The following is an 18,101-nucleotide window of genomic DNA, read 5'->3' as shown; positions in this document are numbered from 1 at the left end:
AGAGAGGCTGCCTAAAATCATAATAAGGCCACAGACACTCCAAAACACACCACCAGACGTGGACCTGCCCACCAGAAAGACAGGATCCAGGCTCATCCACCAGAACACAGGCACTAGTCCCCTCTACCAGGAAGTCTACACAACCCACTGAACCAACCTTAGCCACTGGGGAGAGACACCAAAAATGATGGGAACTACGAGCCTTCAGCCTGCAAAAAGGAGACCCCAAACACAGTAAGATAAGCAAAATGAGAAGACAGAAAAACACACAGCAGATGAAGCAGCAAGATAAAAACCCACCAGACCTAACAAATGAAGAGGAAATAGGCAGTCTACCTGAAAAAGAATGTTTTTTTCTGCAGAGAAGAATAAAGAAAAAAGAATGAAAAGAACTGAGGACAGTCTCAGAGACCTCTGGGACAACATTAAACGCACCAACATTTGAATTACAGGGTTCCCAGAAAAAGAAGAGTAAAAGAAAGGGACTAGGAAAATATTTGAAGAGATTATAGTTGAAACCTTCCCTAATATGGGAAAGGAAATAGTTAATCGAGTCCAGGAAGCACAGAGAGTCCCATACAGGCTGTAGCTAAGAGAATTCAGCACTGCCAAACCAGCTTTACAACAAATGCTAAAGGAACTTCTCTAGGCAAGAAACACAACAGAATGAAAAAACCTACAGTAACAAACCCAAAACAATTAAGAATATGGTAATAGGAACATACATATCGATAATTACCTTAAATGTAAACGGAGTAAATGCTCCAACCAAAAGGCATAGACTGGCTAAATGGATACAAAAACAAGACCCATATATATGCTGTCTACAAGAGACCCACCTCAGACCTAGGGACACATACAGATTGAAAGTGAGGGGATGGAAAAAGATATTCCATGCAAATGGAAATCAAAAGAAAGCTGGAGTAGCAATTCTGATATCAGACAAAATAGACTTTAAAATAAAGGCTATTACATGAGACAAAGAAGGACACTACATAATGATCAGGGGATCAGTCCAAAAAGAAGATATAACAATTGTAAATATTTATGCACCTAACATAGGAGCACCTCAATACATAAGGCAAATGCTATCAGCCATAAAAGGGGAAATCGACAGTAACACAATCATAGTAGGGGACTTTAACACCCCACTTTCACCAATGGACAGATCATCCAAAATGAAAATAAATAAGAAAACACAAGCTTTAAATGATACATTAAACAAGATAGACTTAATTGATATTTATAGGACATTCCATCCAAAAACAACAGAATACACATTCTTCTCAAGTGCTCATGGAACATTCTCCAGGATAGATCATATCTTGGGTCACAAATCAAGCCTTGGTAAGTTTAAGAAAATTGAAATCGTATCAAGTGTATGTTCTGACCACAACGCTGTGAGACTAGATGTCATTTATAGGAAAAAATCTGTAAAAAATACAAACACGTGGAGGCTAAACAATGGAGGCTAAACAATACACTGCTTAATAACCAAGAGATCACTGAAGAAATCAAAGAGGAAATCAAAAAATACCTAGAAACAAATGACAATGAAAACACGATGACCCAAAACCTATGGGATGCAGGAAAAGCAGTTCTAAGAGGGAAATTGTTAGCAATACAATCCTACCTCAAGAAACAAGAAACATCTCAAATAAACAACCTAACCTTACACCTAAAGCAATTAGAGAAAGAACAAAAAACCCCCAAAGTTAGCAGAAGGGAAGATATCATAAAGATCAGATCAGAAATAAATGAAAAAGAAATGAAGGGAATGATACCAAAGATCAATAAAACTAAAGGCTGGTTCTTTGAGAAGATAAACAAAATTGACAAACCATTAGCCAGACTCATCAAGAAAAAAAGGGAGAAGACTCAATAGAATTAGAAATGAAAAAGAAGTAACAACTGACACTGCAGAAATACAAAAGATCATGAGAGATTACTACAGGCAACTATATGCCAATAAAATGGACAAACTGGAAGAAATGGACAAATTCTTAGAAATGCACTACCTTCTGAGACTGAACCAGGAAGAAATAGAAAACATGAACAGACCCATCACAAGCACTGAAATTGAAACTGTGATTAAAAATCTTCCAACAAATAAAAGCCCAGGACCATATGGCTTCACAGGCAAATTCTATCAAACATTTAGAGAAGAGCAAACACCTATCCTTCTCAAACTCTTCCAAAATATAGCAGGGGGAGAAACACTCCCAAACTCATTCTACGAGGCCACCAACACCCTGATACCAAAACCAGACAAAGATGTCACAAATAAAGAAAACTACAGGCCAATATCACTAATGAAGATAGATGCAAAAATCCTCAACAAAATGCTAGCAAACAGAATTCAACAGCACATTAAAAGGATCATGCACCATGATCAAGTGGGGTTTATCCCAGGAATACAAGGATTCTTCAGTATACACAAATCAATCAATATGATAAACCATATTAACAAATTGAAGGAGAAAAACTATATTTTCATCTCAATAGATGCAGGGAAAGCTTTTGACGAAATTCAACACCGATTTATGATAAAAACCCTCCAGAAAGTAGGCAAAGAGGGAACATTCCTCAACATAATAAAGGCCATATATGACAAACCCACAGCAAACATCGTCCTCAATGGTGAAAAATTGAAACCATTTCCACTAAGATCAGGAACAAGACAAGGTTGCCCACTCTCATCACTATTATTCAACATAGTTTTGGAAGTTTTAGTCACAGCAATCAGAGAACAAAAAGTAATATAAGGAATCCAAATCAGAAAAGAGGAAGTTAAGCTGTCTCTGTTTGCAGATGACATGATACTATACATAGAGAATCCTAAAGATGCTACCAGAAAACTACTGGAGCTAATCAATGAATTTGGTAAAGTAGCAGGATACAAAATTAATGCACAGAAATCTCTTGCATTCCTATACACTAATGATGAAAAATCTGAAAGTGAAATTAAGAAAACACTCCTATTTACTATTGCAACAAAAAGAATAAAATATCTAGGAATAAACCTACCTAAGGAGACAAAAGACCTGTATGCAGAAAATTATAAGACACTGATGAAAGAAATTAAAGATGATACAAACAGATGGAGAGATATACCATGTTCTTGGATTGGAAGAATCAACATTGTGAAAATGACTCTACTCCCCAAAGCAATCTACAGATTCAGTGCAATCCCTATCACACTACCACTGGCATTTTTCACAGAACTAGGAAAAAAAATTTCACACTTTGTATGGAAACAGAAAAGACCACAATAAGCCAAAGCAATCTTGGGAAAGAACAACAGAGCTGGAGGAATCAGGCTCCCTGACTTCAGACTATACTACACAGCTACAGTAATCAAGACAGTATGGTACTGGCACAAAAACAGAAATATAGATCAATGGAACAGGATAGAAAGCCCAGAGATAAACCCACACACACATGGTCACCTTATCTTTGATAAAGGAGGCAAGAATATACAGTGGAGAAAAGACAGCCTCTTCAATATCTATGACATAAATCACAGCAAGATCATTTTAGACCCACCTCCTAGAGTAATGGAAGTAAAAACAAAAATAAACAAATGGCACCTAATGAAATTTAAAAGCTTTTCCACAACAAAGGAAACCATAAACAAAACGAAAACAGAACCTTCAGAATGGGAGAAAATATTTGCAAATGAAGCAACTGACAAACGATTAATTTCCAAAATATACAAGCAGCTCATGCAGGTCAATATCAAAAAAACAAACAACCCAATCCAAAAATGGGCTGAAGACCTAAATAGACATTTCTCCAAAGAAGATATACAGATTGGCAACAAACACATGAAAGAATGCTCAACATCATTAATCATTAGAGAAATGCAAATCAAAACTACAAGGATATATCATCTCACACAAGTCAGAATGGTCACTACCAAACGTAAAATAGATAGCTAGTGGGAAGCAGCCGCATAGCACAGGGAGATCAGCTTGGTGCTTTGTGACTACTTAGAGGGGTGGGATAGGGAGGGTGGGAGGGAGGGAGACGCAAGAGGGAAGAGATATGGGGACATATGTATATGTATAACTGATTCACTTTGTTATAAAGCAGAAACTAACACACCATTGTAAAGTAATTATACTCCAATTAAGTTTAAGAAAATAAAAGCACTCTGTAACTTTTATCTATGAACTTAAATCAGTCAAGTAATTATCGAAAGTTCTGATGTTCCCTCCTAGAAGGTGTCAGTAAAGGCTAACACAGTAATAGGCTGCTTCTTACATTATATCTGAACCATTTAGGCAAAACAATTGAAGAAGTTTTAGAAAATAAAAAGCAGTGGTGTACTTCTATTTTAATGTGAAATTTGTACTTTTAAATTAAGGGTAGATGAGTATTTGGAAGCCATGAAGCAGTGATAGTTGTGTCATTTAAAAATTATGAACATGGTTTAGAGAAGGAACACTGGTTTGTCATGCATGAACCATGATAGTCTATCAGTATATTTAGCTCTGGTAAAATTCTTTTTTGATTACTGGTTTCATGCCTATACTGGTCTAAGAAAAAAAGTCTTAGAGAAATATCACTAAGATGATTAGAAAGATAAAGTCAGAAATAAATTAAATTGTGAATACTGGATGGATATGATTGATCATTTGGTTACTACAGGTGACCCCTAAATTATGGCATAACTGATTCTGGTTGACTGAAAATTGAATAAGTGTTATACTGAAGATCTTTCATTTCCTAGATAATCAGTTTCTGTATTGCTTCAAGGACCTTCATACTGTGTTTGAAGTTAAGATAATTTTATTGCTGATTTAATGTGCACCAACACCTCTGACCGTGAGCCAGTTACTATGGCAAAAACTGGAAGAGAACTGGACATTTTTGAGGAATTGAAAGGAATATTATTGTGGCTGGAGCGCAGAGAATGAGGGAATGAGTTGTAAGAGATGAATTTGGAGATGCAGGCAGTGGCTGGGTCCTACAGTGTTTGTAGGCCAAGTTAAGCATTTTGGCTCTTATCCTAAGAGCAGTGGGAAGTCAGTTGTTTAAGGAATCTGAGAAGGGGAATAACACAGTCATATCTGTGGGTTAAAAAGGATTATGGTGGTTGCAGATAGGAAGTCCAAGAGTAGAGATGAGAGGACCACTTAGGAGTCAAAGTGAGAAATGATGGTAGTTTGGTCTCGGTTAGGGCCAGTGGAGATGGGAAAAGAAAGCAGGTTTGAGAAATGTTTTGGAAAATTGAGAACTTGGTGGTAGATTGGCTCTGGTGGGTGATGGAGAGGTAAAGTCAAGGATAACTCCCAAGTTCCCAGGTTGTTATGAAATCATCAAAATGGAGAACATTGAAGGGAATATTAGGTACTTTATTTCAGACATGCTGAGGTTGATGCTTCCAAGAGGATAAGTCAGGCAGGTGGTCTAATACATATACCCTCACCAAAGATAAGAAGTCTGGTCTTTAGATAACATGTCCATAGCCACAGGTGTTTGAATATTTATTGAAACCATGGATGAAATGATTGCCTTAGTAGAGAACAGACAGTGACCAAAGAAGAGGTGTAGGACCCACATTTGAGGAATATCAATATTTACAGGTCTGGCAGAGGAGAACAACTTGGCAAAGGAGATAGGTGTTCAGAAAGGTTAGGAGAAAAATGACAGGAGCTGGGGTCACGAAAGCTAAGGAAAGAAGTGTTTTAGAAAGCTAGGAGTGGTCCACAGTATTGCTTTGCTATTGAGATATATGAGAAACAAATGGTAGAAACCAAGTATTTTGATTATTTACCACTCACATGGCAGTCAGGTGGCTACTAGTTTCTCATGGTTACTTAGATTTGGGGGTTTGTGTCTTGTGGAATTGCTACTGGGAATGCAGTCTTCTCTATTCTTTTGTTTTCTGCTTCAGAGCCATAATGGCAGCACATGCCAGGGGAATAACATGATAAGTCATAACTGTGGACAAGGGTATAATATAGTATGAACTATTGACAATTAAATAACTATAGATTTATTGAATAGATATATCCAGGTAACCTCAGATGAACATAAAAATGATTTTAAATGGTTCTTCAGTCAGTCTGGGTCTATTTATTCCGCTTACTTTAAATTTATTATTCTTTTTCCTACATTTCTATGAAGTTGATATTCTTTCTCTTGATTCTGAGTTTATTCCTTAAGCAGTTCAAGAAGGTGCTCTTTTTTTTCCCTTTTAATTCAGACTTTCCTTAATTACACTGTAATAGAAAGAACATCAGGCAGAGAGCTAACCAGTCTGGGTTTATATCCCACCTTTGTTCTGAATGAATTTTGTCCCTCTTAGAAAATCTCTTGGAGAATATTTTTATCAGACTGAGCTTGAGGTGCCAGCAGATGACTTCAGTGGAAATGCCAAGAAGGTGGTTAGGTAGAGATATCAACAAGAAAGCTTGTGTGCAAGGTGAGAGGAAACACCTGCCTGAGCTATGGAATGGAGAGGAACTTAACAGCTGACAGGTACCTCTGAGCTCCACCAGTGGTAAGCCATTTGGTCCTGAGAACTCAGGCAGCACCTGTAACTCTCCATTTCCTTCATTTGTACCACATTCTAACTTAAGGTTCCTTTCGACAAGGTAGCTGATTTGACAAATCAATCCATGTTAAGGTGTTACTAGGCAGCTTCATTAGTTAACATTAGCTGCATTTTAACAGGGTATCCCAGACGTAAAATGATTGTCCAAGCAAGTGACTTCAGCTGAAGGAATTTTGAGCTTCACCGTAGGGCAGTGGGTGAGAGAGTTGGAGTTATCTGTCTACACAGTCAGTCTCACATGTATGTATGGCTTTTTAAGGTTTTGAATGACCTGGAAAACAGTGAAGGGCGATTTTTGTCTTATGAGTTGATCTTCAATCTGTTGTATGATTTTGTTTTGTTTTATTTAGCAACTTACCAACCACATTCGAGACACCCTACCTAACTTCAGGAACAAACTGCAGGGACAGTTGCTGTCCATAGAACACGAAGTAGAAGCCTATAAAAACTTCAGGCCAGAAGACCCCACCAGGAAGACCAAAGCATTGCTGCAGTGAGTTACCTTTCCTTTCTCTTGTTCAGCATTTTAAACTAACTCTTCAGTTTTCTTTTTCCTTAGTCTATTTGTCATGCCGTTTTCTAGGTTTTTTCATAAAAGTAAAGTATATGAGTGAGGCTTTGTATATGTCATACAGTGAGCCTTGAATCTTTGTTTTCTAAAAGAATAATTGTTGATATTAATTCTATTATTATAAACTTAACCAATGCCCAATCCTATGCCCAATTTTATATTGTGTTTTTATACTTGGATTCAGTCAATGAGCAAAACCAACAGTGATAACTCAGCAGGGTTTTTTTGCCCTTAGTCTTTAGAAGTGGGCTAAGTTCCTGTAGAAAAGCAACTGTTTCTATTATTGTCACTTGTAGTTATTATATTTTTATTTCAGTCATTTCATATCATCTATCTCTGTGTATTTTTCAATGCAATGAGAACCAAGAATTTCATAAAAAAAAAAGTACACACAGTAAGGACACATTTAAATAATTTTCCTTTTTGGTAATGATTTTAATGTAACCCTTTAGAAACACAAATGTGAAAACTGCCAAGTATCTTTTTACTCCTTCATGATCTTCCTGTCTTATCCTTGGGTTATTATTAGATTTATCCCTGAGGGTTCTTGGGTTAGGAGAGCAGAGTTGTTGGAGAATTGCCAGCCCCTTATGTCTTTTATCCTCATTCCTTCTTTCAGCCCCTTTCAGCCTCATCTATTCTTTTATCCCTGTGCCGCAAATTGCCTCTCTCTCCACCAAAAGACCCCCACTGACCAGCTTACATTCCAGGACATCTGAAGTCCATCTCTAAAGATGATGCTTGCCACTTCTTATGGCCCCTTTCTCCCTCTGCAATCCTGTAATCAAAATACCCTTAATCTGGCATTTAAAATGCACAACATAAATCCTTTTATTTGTGGGGAAATTTCTAAATGTTCAAATTAAGTAACATATTAAATGCATTATCTTATATTCCTCCATTTAAAAAAATAATAAGATCATACGGAGGAAAGAATTTTATTCTTGGATTCATCTCTTTCCTAGTTTATCTTTTCTTTTTATTCTTGGCTTTGGTTAAGCTCCTATAAAAAACTCTCTAAGTTACAGAGAAAGGAAAGCTATTTCTGTTTAGGCACTAGGTCATCATCCTAACACCCAACTGAAACTATTCTCTTTGCAAAGACTGGGTCTTGCCTCTGTAATTCTGTTGGACTCAGATTACACTTTTCCACAGCTGGTTTCTTCCCTTGTTAGGGAGCTGATTCAGCTCCTTCTTTCTGTTTTTCCTTCTTTCCTTCCTTCCTGCCTTCCTCCCTCACCCCCTTTCTTCATTACTTCCTTCTTGCCTTGCTCTCATCTCTGTGTATCCTATTTGATGGCTGGCTCTGTGCTAACTACTGGGAATTCAATAATGAATAAGATTTTAACCCTCAAAAAGTGGCCACAGTAGAGCAGTGGAAACAGACATATAAACAACTGTGTTAAAATTTGATAAATGCTACATTTCTGGTAAGAATAAAATGTTAAGGGAACCCAGGTAAACAGCACTTACATGCGAGGAAGGGTGTGAATTCACAGAGAAAAAGATACTTGAATGAGACCCCGAAGTATGGGAGGAGTTTGTCAGGTGGAAGAAGGACGTCAAGAGAATAGTGTGAACTTCGGTACAGCTTGTTCTAGTGGGCCAGGTGGCTGGGTTGTAGGATATGGGGAATGGAGGTGAATTTTCTAAAGTTTCCCAATGTTTCATACCTTTCCAGGTGTTTAAAGTTAGATTAATATTAGCATATGCATGAACATAGCTACATCTAATTATATTCTAAGTTTCCTGGCCTAAATATAATTCATCCATGATTTTGATGAAAGAGAATAAAAGGTTCAGGTTTTAGGTGGTTTGAATTTTTTTCCCAATCTAACAGATTCTGAATTTGAAAGTGTTCCAGTATGTCAAAATTAGAGTTTCTAAACCTACTAATCACAAATTCAAGTAGTCATTTTTTCTCTATATTTCTTTGTTTTTTTACCAACTGCCTCGAGGTAATTCATTCCTTCATTGAACTTATGGAGTACCACTCGTACGCCAGGCAGGGGGAAATAAATAAAATGCATGGTCCTTGCCCTTTGGAGAGAGACTGATAGATGCACGATGGTGATGTACTCTGCTAAGTGCTATGCTGAAAATATTCTGAGAAAGCCAAGGAGGAGCCCTTCATCTGGGTGGCAATGAGTGGTGGTGGGGAATAGGGCTGTGGATCATGAAAAGTTTCCTGTAAAAACTAATGCTTGAACTGAGTCTTGAAGGACAGATAAAAATTAGCCAGACAAAGAAGCACAGGGCAGATCAGAAAGGAAAACAAGTGTAAAAGCACAGAGATTTGGTACATGTGGGGAACTGCAAATAGCTTCTTCATGGTTGGCTTGGAAGGTGCGTGGGGATGAGAAGTAAGAGATGGGGCATCCAGGGCCAGACCACGGAGAATCTTAGGTGATGGGGTAAGGAGTTTTAATTTTATTAAATTCTGAGGAGTAATTGGAAAACAAGGCTAGACCTAGTTGTAGAGGGGCATGGATGGGGAGTCAGAAATTTATATTGTTCTGGCAGAATGAGGTCTGTGATGCTGGGCCCAGGGAAGAGAGTAGCTCATGAAGTATGAGGGGGCTCAGCTGGAGCAGTTGGAACACTAGGTGATTGTAATGTCACAGGAGTTGTGGCTCATTTGACTATTATATATAAGGTTTTATTGCTTAACTTTAATTCTTAATTTAAGTATTTTAAAATACCATTTTATGGTTGCAGCTAAATGGGCAAATGCATTTAATACACAGATATTTTAAATATATATTTTATTATTATTTAAAAATTATTATTATTATTTTCTACTTGGGGGTATGTATTCAAAAGAATTGAAAGCAAAGGCTTGAACAGGTATTTGTACATTCATAGGAGCATTATTCACAGTAGCCAAAGATGGAAACAACACAAATGTTCACTGATGTATGAATGGATAAACAAAACATCAGGGGTTTTTTTGTATATACATTCAATGGAGTATGCTTCAGCCCTAAAAATGAAGGAAATTCTGACACATGCTACAACGTGATGAACCTTAAAGATATTATGCTGAGTGAAATAAGCCAGACACAAAAGGACAAATACTGTATGATTCCATTCATATGAGGTACCTAGAAGAGTCAAATTCATAGAGACAGAAAGTAGAATGGTGGTTGCCAGGGGTAGGGGGAGAGGAGAATGGGGAGTTATTTTATTTTATTTTTTTTTGCTGTACGCGAGCCTCTCACTGCTGTGGCCTCTCCCGTTGGGGAGCGCAGGCTCCGGACGCGCAGGCTCAGCGGCCATGGCTCACGGGCCCAGCCGCTCCGCGGCATGTGGGATCTTCCCGGACCGGGGCACGAACCTGTGTCCCCTGCATCGGCAGGCGGACTCTCAACCACTGCGCCACCAGGGAAGCCCGGAGTTATTTATTTATTTATTTTTCTGGAGTTATTTTTTAATAGATACCGAATCTCACTTTAGGAAGGTGAAAAAGTTCTGGAGGTGGGTGGTGGTGATAGTTTCACAACAATGTGAATGTACTTAATGCCACTGAAATATACACCTACAAATAATAAAAATGGTAAATGTTATGTATATTTTACAAAAACAAACAAACAAACCAAAAATCCCTCCAAAGCAGAAACCTGATCTTCTCAATCCTCTCCTTAGGATCTTTTAATGATTTCTGTTTACAGTTAGCATGGGCTGCAAGGCCCTGCATTACCTGGCTGAGGTTTACTTTGCCAGCCTCATTTTGGGAAGGAAGAAAGGGAGGCAGGGAGGGATAAAGGGAGGAATCAGAGCTGAGATTCAATCCAGGTCTCATGACTCTCAATGATATAGTCTGTCTACTGTAATTACCTGCCTCCTATATTTGTAAGTTAAATTTATCAGCTAATTAACACCTTAGATCAAATAATTTAGCAATTGTTTTCCAATGTGATACCTTGCTGAGAATCCAGTCCTTACCTACATAATATGATAACTTTTTCATGAAGAAAGCTATCCTGAGCAGGTAGCACTGGAAAATAAAAGCAGAGTGGGGAACTGCAGTCAGTTCTGATTTGTTTTGACTGGGGAGGCAGGGAAAGCTTTACAGAGGAAGGGCTATTAGAACTCAGCAAAGCTTTAAGAAGAAGTAGAATTTCCATGGGTAAAGGATGGTAAAAAGGACACTGAAGGCAGAGGACAGCCAGAGCAAAGACAAGGAAAAATGCATGAGTGGAGAATGCCTGGGAACAGTCAGGTGGATGGAAGGGTGGAGCAGATGTAGTGTAGACTGGAGGGGTGGGAGATGAAGCTGGGGAGGCAGTTCAGGACCTAAAAGGGAGAAGGGAACTCAAAGCCATAATAAGGAAACTGAACTTTAAAAAGAAAAGGAGAGTGAGTCACTGCAGTGTACAATCAGAGCCAAGAAACCCCAGGAGTTTTTGGTGGAGAGAAAGGGAAAGGGCAATGTCATGGGCCAAGTGCCTGCACCTGAGCATGTGGGGACTTAGGATGGGGAAAGCAGAAAGATGGGGAAGAAAGAGAAAGGTCTCTTCCGGATCTATGCTCAGACAGGGAAATTAAGAGGAGGGGACCAGAGACAGGAGCTAGACAATTGAGGTACTGTTTGATGCACTCTAGAGTGTAGTTGGCACAGGAAACTATATTAAATATCTTGTGATAAACCATAATAGAAAAGAATATGAAAAAGAATGTGTATATATGTATAACTGAATCACTTTGCTGTACAGCAGAAATTAACACAACATTGTAACTCAACTATACTTCAATAGAATAATTTTTTTTAAAAAGAGTGTAGTTCAAACCTGGAATCAAGAGACCTTAATGAAAAAAGTAACAGAGGTGGGTGGGTCCTAGAGGGTTTTTTTTTGTTGTTGTTTGTTGTTGTTTTAGAAATTTCATGTAATGTCTGAAACATTTATATTAACATATTTCCATACAAATAACCCAAATAAAGTTTAGTATTAGTTGTTCTGTTTGTTTGTTTGTTTTGTTTGTTTATACTGCAGGTTCTTATTAGTCATCAATTTTATACACATCAGTGTGTACGTGTCAATCCCAATCGCCCAATTCAGCACACCACCATCCCCACCCCACTGCGGTTTTCCCCCCTTGGTGTCCATACATTTGTTCTCTACATCTGTGTCTCAACTTCTATCCTGCAAACCGGTTCATCTGTACCATTTTTCTAGGTTCCACATACATGCATTAATATATAATATTTGTTTTTCTCTTTCTGACTTATTTCACTCTGTATGACAGTCTCTAGATCCATCCACCTCTCAACAAATGACTCAGTTTTCTTCCTTTTTATGTCTGAGTAATACTCCACTGTATATATGTACCACAACTTCCTTATCCATTCATCTGTCAATGGGCATTTAGGTTGCTTCCACGACCCAGCTATTGTAAATAGTGCTGTAATGAACATTGGGGTGCATGTGTCATTTTGAATTATGGTTTTCTCTAGGTATATGCCCAGTAGTGGGATTGCTGGGTCATATGGTAATCCTAATTTTAGATTTTTAAGGAACCTCCATACTGTTCTCCATAGTGGCTGTATCAATTTACATTCCCACCAACAGTGCAAGAGGGTTCCCTTTTCTCCACACCCTCTCCAGCATTTGTTGTTTGTAGATTTTCTGATGATACCAATTCTAACTGGTGTGAGGTGACACCTCATTGTAGTTTTGATTTGCATTTCTCTAATAATTAGTGATGTTGAGCAGCTTTTCATGTGCCTCTTGGCCATCTGTATGTCTTCTTTGGAGAAATGTCTATTTAGGTCTTCTGCCCAATTTTGGATTGGGATTTTTTTTTTTAATATTGAGCTGCATGAGCTGTTTATATATTTTGGAGATTAATCCTATGTCTATTGATTCGTTTGCGAATATTTTCTCCCGTTCTGAGGGTTGTCTTTCCGTCTTGTTTATGGTTTCCTTTGCTGTGCAAAAGCTTTGAAGTTTCATTAGGTCCCATTTGTTTATTTTTGTTTTTATTTCCATTACTCTAAGAGGTTGATCAAAAAAGATCTTGCTATGATTTACGTCAAAGAGTGTTCTTCCTATGTTTTCCTCAAACAATTTTATAGTGTCTGGACTTACATTTAGGTCTCTAATCAATTTTGAGTTTATTTTTGTGTATGGTGTTAGGGAGTGTTCTAATTTCATTCTTTTATATGTAGCTGTCCAGTTTTCCCAGCACCACTTATTGAAGAGGCTGTCTTTTCTCCATTGTATATCTTTGCCTCCTTTGTCATAGATTAGTTGACCATAGGTGCGTGGGTATATCTCTGGGCTTTCTATCCTGTTCCATTGATCTATATTTCTGTTTTTGTGCCAGTACCATATTGTCTTGATTACTGTAGCTTTGTAGTATAGTTTGAAGTCAGGGAGCCTGATTCCTCCAGCTCCGTTTTTTCCCCTCAAGACTGCTTGTGCTATTTGGGGTCTTTTGTGTCTCCATACAAATTTTGAGAGGATTTGTTCTAGTTCTGTAAAAGTTGCCATTGGTAATTTGATAGGGATTTCATTGAATCTGTAGATTGCTTTGTGTAGTATAGTCATTTTCTGTATTTCTGTGGTGTCTGTTGTAACTTCTCCTTTTTCATTTCTAATTTTATTGATCTGAGTACTCTCCCTCTTTTTCTTGATGAGTCTGGTTAATGGTTTCTCAATTTTGTCTATCTTCTCAAAGAACCAGCTTTTAGTTTTATTGATCTTTGCTATTGTTTTCTTTATTTCTGTGTCATGTATTTCTGCTCTGATGTTTATGATTTGATTCCTTCTGTCATGTGCTTGTGTTTTTTACGTTTTTTTCCCTGTAATTCATTTCTAATCTCATAGCGTTGTGGTCAGAAAAGATGCTTGATATGATTTCAGTTTTCTTAAATTTACTGAGGATTGATTTGTGACCTAAGACATGATCTATCCTGGAGAATGTCCCATGCGCACTTGAGAAGAAAGTGTAATCTGCTGTTCTTGGATGGAATGTCCTATAAATACAAATGAATCTATCTGGTCTATTTTGTCATTTAAATCTTGTGTTTCCTTATTAATTTTATGTCTGGATGATCTGTCCATTGGTGTAAGTGAGGTGTTAAAGTCCCCCATTATTATTGTGTTAGTGTCGATTTCCTCTTTTATAGCTGTTAGCAGTTGCCTTATGTATTGAGGTGCTCCTATGTTGGGGGCATATATATTTATAATTGTTATATCTTCTTCTTGGATTGATCCCTTGATCATTATGTAGTGTCCTTCCTTGTCTCTTGTAACATTCTTTATTTTAAAGTCTATGTTATCTGATATGAGTATAGCTACTCCAGCTTTCTTTTGATTTCCATTTGCATAGAATATCTTTTTCCATCCCTTCACTTAAAGTCTGTATGTGTCCCTAGGTCTGAAGTGGGTCTCTTGTAGACAGCGTATATATGGATCTTGTTTTTGTATCCATTCAGCAAGCCTGTGTGTTTTCGTTGGAGCATTTATTCCATTCACGTTTAAGGTAATTATCCATATGTATGTTCCTATGACCATTTTCTTAATTGTTTTGGTTTGTTTTTGTAGATCCTTTTCTTCTCTTATATTTCCCACTTAGAGAAGTTCCATTAGCATTTGTTGTAAAGCCGGTTTGGTGGTGCTGAATTCTCTTAGCCTTTGCTTGTCTGTAAAGCTTTTGATTTCCCCATTGAATCTGAGTGAGATCCTTGCCGGGTAGAGTAATCTTGGTTGTAGGTTCTTCCTTTTCATCACTTTAAGTATATCATGCCACTCCCTTCTGCCTTGTAGAGTTTCTGCTGAGAAATCAGCTGTTAACCTTACGGGAGTTCCCTTGTATATTATTTGTCGTTTTTCCCTTGCTGCTTTCAATAATTTTTCTTGTCTTTAATTTTTGTCAATTTGATTACTATGTCTCTTGGTGTGTTTCTCCTTTGGTTTATCCTGTATGGGACTCACTGCACTTCCTGGACTTGTGTGGCTATTTCCTTTCCCATGTTAGGGAAGTTTTTGACTATAATCTCTTCACATATTTTCTTGGGTCCTTCCTCTGTCTGTTCTCCTTCTGGGACCCCTATAATGCAAATGTTGTTGCGTTTAATGTTGTCCCAGAGGTCTCAGGCTGTCTTCATTTCTTTTCATCCTTTTTTCTTTATTCTGTTTCACAGCAGTGAGTTCCACCATTCTGTCTTCAAGGTCACTTATCCATTCTTCTGCCTCAGTTAGTCTCTATTGATTCCTTCTAGTGTATTTTTCATTTCAGTTATTGTATTGTTCATCTCTTTTTCTTTGTTCTTTCATTCTTCTAGGTCTTTGTTAAACATTTCTTGCATCTTCTCGATATTTGCCTCCATTCTTTCTCCAAGGTCCTGGATCATCTTCACTATCATTATTCTGAATTCTTTTTATGGAGGGTTGCCTATCTCCACTTCATTTAGTTGTTTTTCTGTGGTTTTATCTTGTTCCTTCCTCTGGTACATAGCCCTCTGCCTTTTCATCTTGTCTATCTTTCTGTGTATGTGGTTTTTGTTCCACAGGCTGCAGGACTGTAGTTCTTGCTTCTCCTCTCTGCCCTCTGGTGGATGAGGCTATCTAAGAGACTTGATGGGAGGGACTGGTGGTGGGTAGAGCTGGCTGTTGCTCTGGTGGGCAGAGCTCAGTAAAACTTTAATCCACTTGTCTGCTCATGGGTGGGGCTGGGTTTCCACCCTGTTAGTTGTTTGGCCTGAGGCAACCCAACACTGGAGCCTACCTGGGCTCTTTGGTGGGGCTAATGACAGATTCTGGGAGGGCTCACACCAAGGAGTCCTTCCGAGAACTTCTGCTGCCAGTGTCCTTGTCCCCACAGTGAGCGACAGCCACCCCCCACCTCTGCAGGAGACCCCTCCAACATTAGCAGGTAGGTCTGGTTCAGTCTCCCCTGGGGTCACTGCTCCTTCCCCTGGGTCCCAATGCACACACTACTTTGTGTGTGTCCTCCAAGAATGGAGTCTCTGTTTCCCCCAGTCCTGTCAATGTCCTGCAATCAATTCCCACTAGGCTTCAAAGTCTGATTCTCTAGGAATTCCTCCTCCTGTTGCCAGACCCCCAGGTTGGGAAGCCTGCCGTGGGGCTCAGAACCTTCACTCCAGTGGGTGGACTTCTGTGGTATACGTGTTCTCCAGTCTGTGAGTCACCCACCCAGCCGTTATGGGATTTGATTTTACTGTGATTGCGCCCCTCCTACCGTCTCCTTGTGGCTTTTCCTTGTCTTTGGATGGTGGGGTATGTTTTCAGCTGAGTTCCAGTGTCTTCCTGTCGATGATTGTCCAGCAGCTAGTTGTGATTCTGGTGTTCTCGCAAGAGGGAGTGAGAGCACATCCTTCTACTCCGCCATCTTGGTTCCTTACTTTTAAAATATATATTTTAAATTAAATGTCTGAAATAAATCTTAGTAACGTGTATTTCATATAGTTACATTTTGAGTAATGAATAGAGTGCAATGTTAATTTTGCCAGTAGGTGCCGCTAAGAACACCAGGAAAAGAATTGCTAACCATAGCAAATTAAAATGAAAAATGCGAAACCTTGTAACTTTAACTTGAATTTATTTCTCTTTCACAATTATAGGATGGTTCAGCAATTCGCTGTGGACTTTGAGAAGAGAATTGAAGGGTCAGGGGATCAAGTAGATACCCTGGAGCTCTCAGGGGGTGCTAAAATCAATCGTATTTTCCATGAACGTTTCCCTTTTGAGATAGTAAAGGTTTGTACCAAATGTTATTTTTCCTTTTGTTTCATTTCATTTCTGTATTCTGTTCTACATAACTTTTCATCAAATGTTATATGAGTGGTAAGTGGTTTTCTTTAATCAAAGGCTCCATACTCAGGTAATGAGATTTAGGAGAGAAGTTATTTTCTTACTGATGGTTCTGATTTTATTTAATGGGATCTAATGATATTTCAGTAATTCAACAATGACTAATTGGTTTATTTGTTGTCTAGTTAATTTAAAAATATTTCTTGAGTACCGACTGTGTACCAGTGGTCTACATGCCAGGGATCAAGACAGAGATACTGTCTGGTGGGAAAAGACAGAAAATTAACAAATAAAAAAGGAAAAAAGTATCAAGTATTATTATGTAACATAATATGAGAGAAAGGGGAGTTGCATAAGCCACTTTTTTTTTGGTCAAGCATAAGAGCTAACATTTATTTAAAATTTTTTTATGGAATATTAATTTATTGGATTATATAAGATGAAAAAAATTAAAGACTAATAATCAGAAACTGTTCACATAAGAACATAATTAAAAAAGTAGAACATAAGTGTAAGCACATTGGAATTAACATTTTATGAAAAATACAAATGGTAAAACTTGGTAGATAACTCAGGCACTACCAGGAAACAATTATCCGTAGTTCCCCATTGGCTAAGCCAGTTTTGATGGAATATTCAGACAAGGTCTCTCTGACTATGGGGCCTTTAAAGCATGACCTGAATGGCATGAAGAGGCCACCTGTAAGTATCTGGAAGAAGAAGGTTGTTCAAGGCAGGAAGCCTAGGACAAAGCCCTAGAACAAGCACCTGTACAGCAGGTGAGGAACAGCTGAGGCTGGGGTAGAGCTGATGAATGGGTTGGGGGGGAAGAAAATGAATTCAGAGGAAGGAAGTGCCCAGTTTACACAGGGCTTTCTGTGTTGCTGTGAAGTGTTTACATTTAACAATGGAAAGTTAGGGGAGAGTTTTAAGGATTTGGCTGGTGATTTTAAAAGAACACTGTGTGGGTTGGATTGTTAAGGGGCAAGAGTGGACTGAAGGAGACAAGGTGAGTTAAACAGTAGGGCCAGAGCAGGGGTGGATCCATTTTCTGTGGGGCCTGAAGCCTATACAATTTTGGGGAACCCCTTGAAGGAGAAGAATACAAAATTATAAACACAGACACGCGTCTTGGAAGGAACTTATGCAAGGGAGAAGTCCTGAAACTTAAACTTCTTTAGCTTTA

At 38.3% G+C, this 18,101-nt stretch overlaps 1 protein-coding gene across 4 annotated transcripts in view; it reads left to right on the top strand.

Moving 5' to 3' along the window:
* Positions 1–18,101, top strand: part of DNM3 (dynamin 3) — a 556,874-nt gene that overhangs the window by 190,608 nt on the left and 348,165 nt on the right. For all 4 annotated transcript variants that reach the window (XM_024739835.1, XM_024739837.1, XM_024739836.1 and 1 more), the window contains exons 7-8: positions 6,916–7,058; positions 16,726–16,861. In XM_024739835.1, coding sequence (XP_024595603.1) covers positions 6,916–7,058; positions 16,726–16,861 — 279 coding nt within the window. The remainder of the gene's footprint in view (positions 1–6,915; positions 7,059–16,725; positions 16,862–18,101) is intronic.

Source organism: Neophocaena asiaeorientalis, unplaced genomic scaffold, assembly GCF_003031525.2.
Source record: "Neophocaena asiaeorientalis asiaeorientalis breed wild unplaced genomic scaffold, Neophocaena_asiaeorientalis_V1.1 scaffold589, whole genome shotgun sequence".
Lineage (NCBI taxonomy): Eukaryota > Metazoa > Chordata > Mammalia > Artiodactyla > Phocoenidae > Neophocaena > Neophocaena asiaeorientalis.
This window is presented reverse-complemented; position numbering and strand designations above follow the sequence as displayed.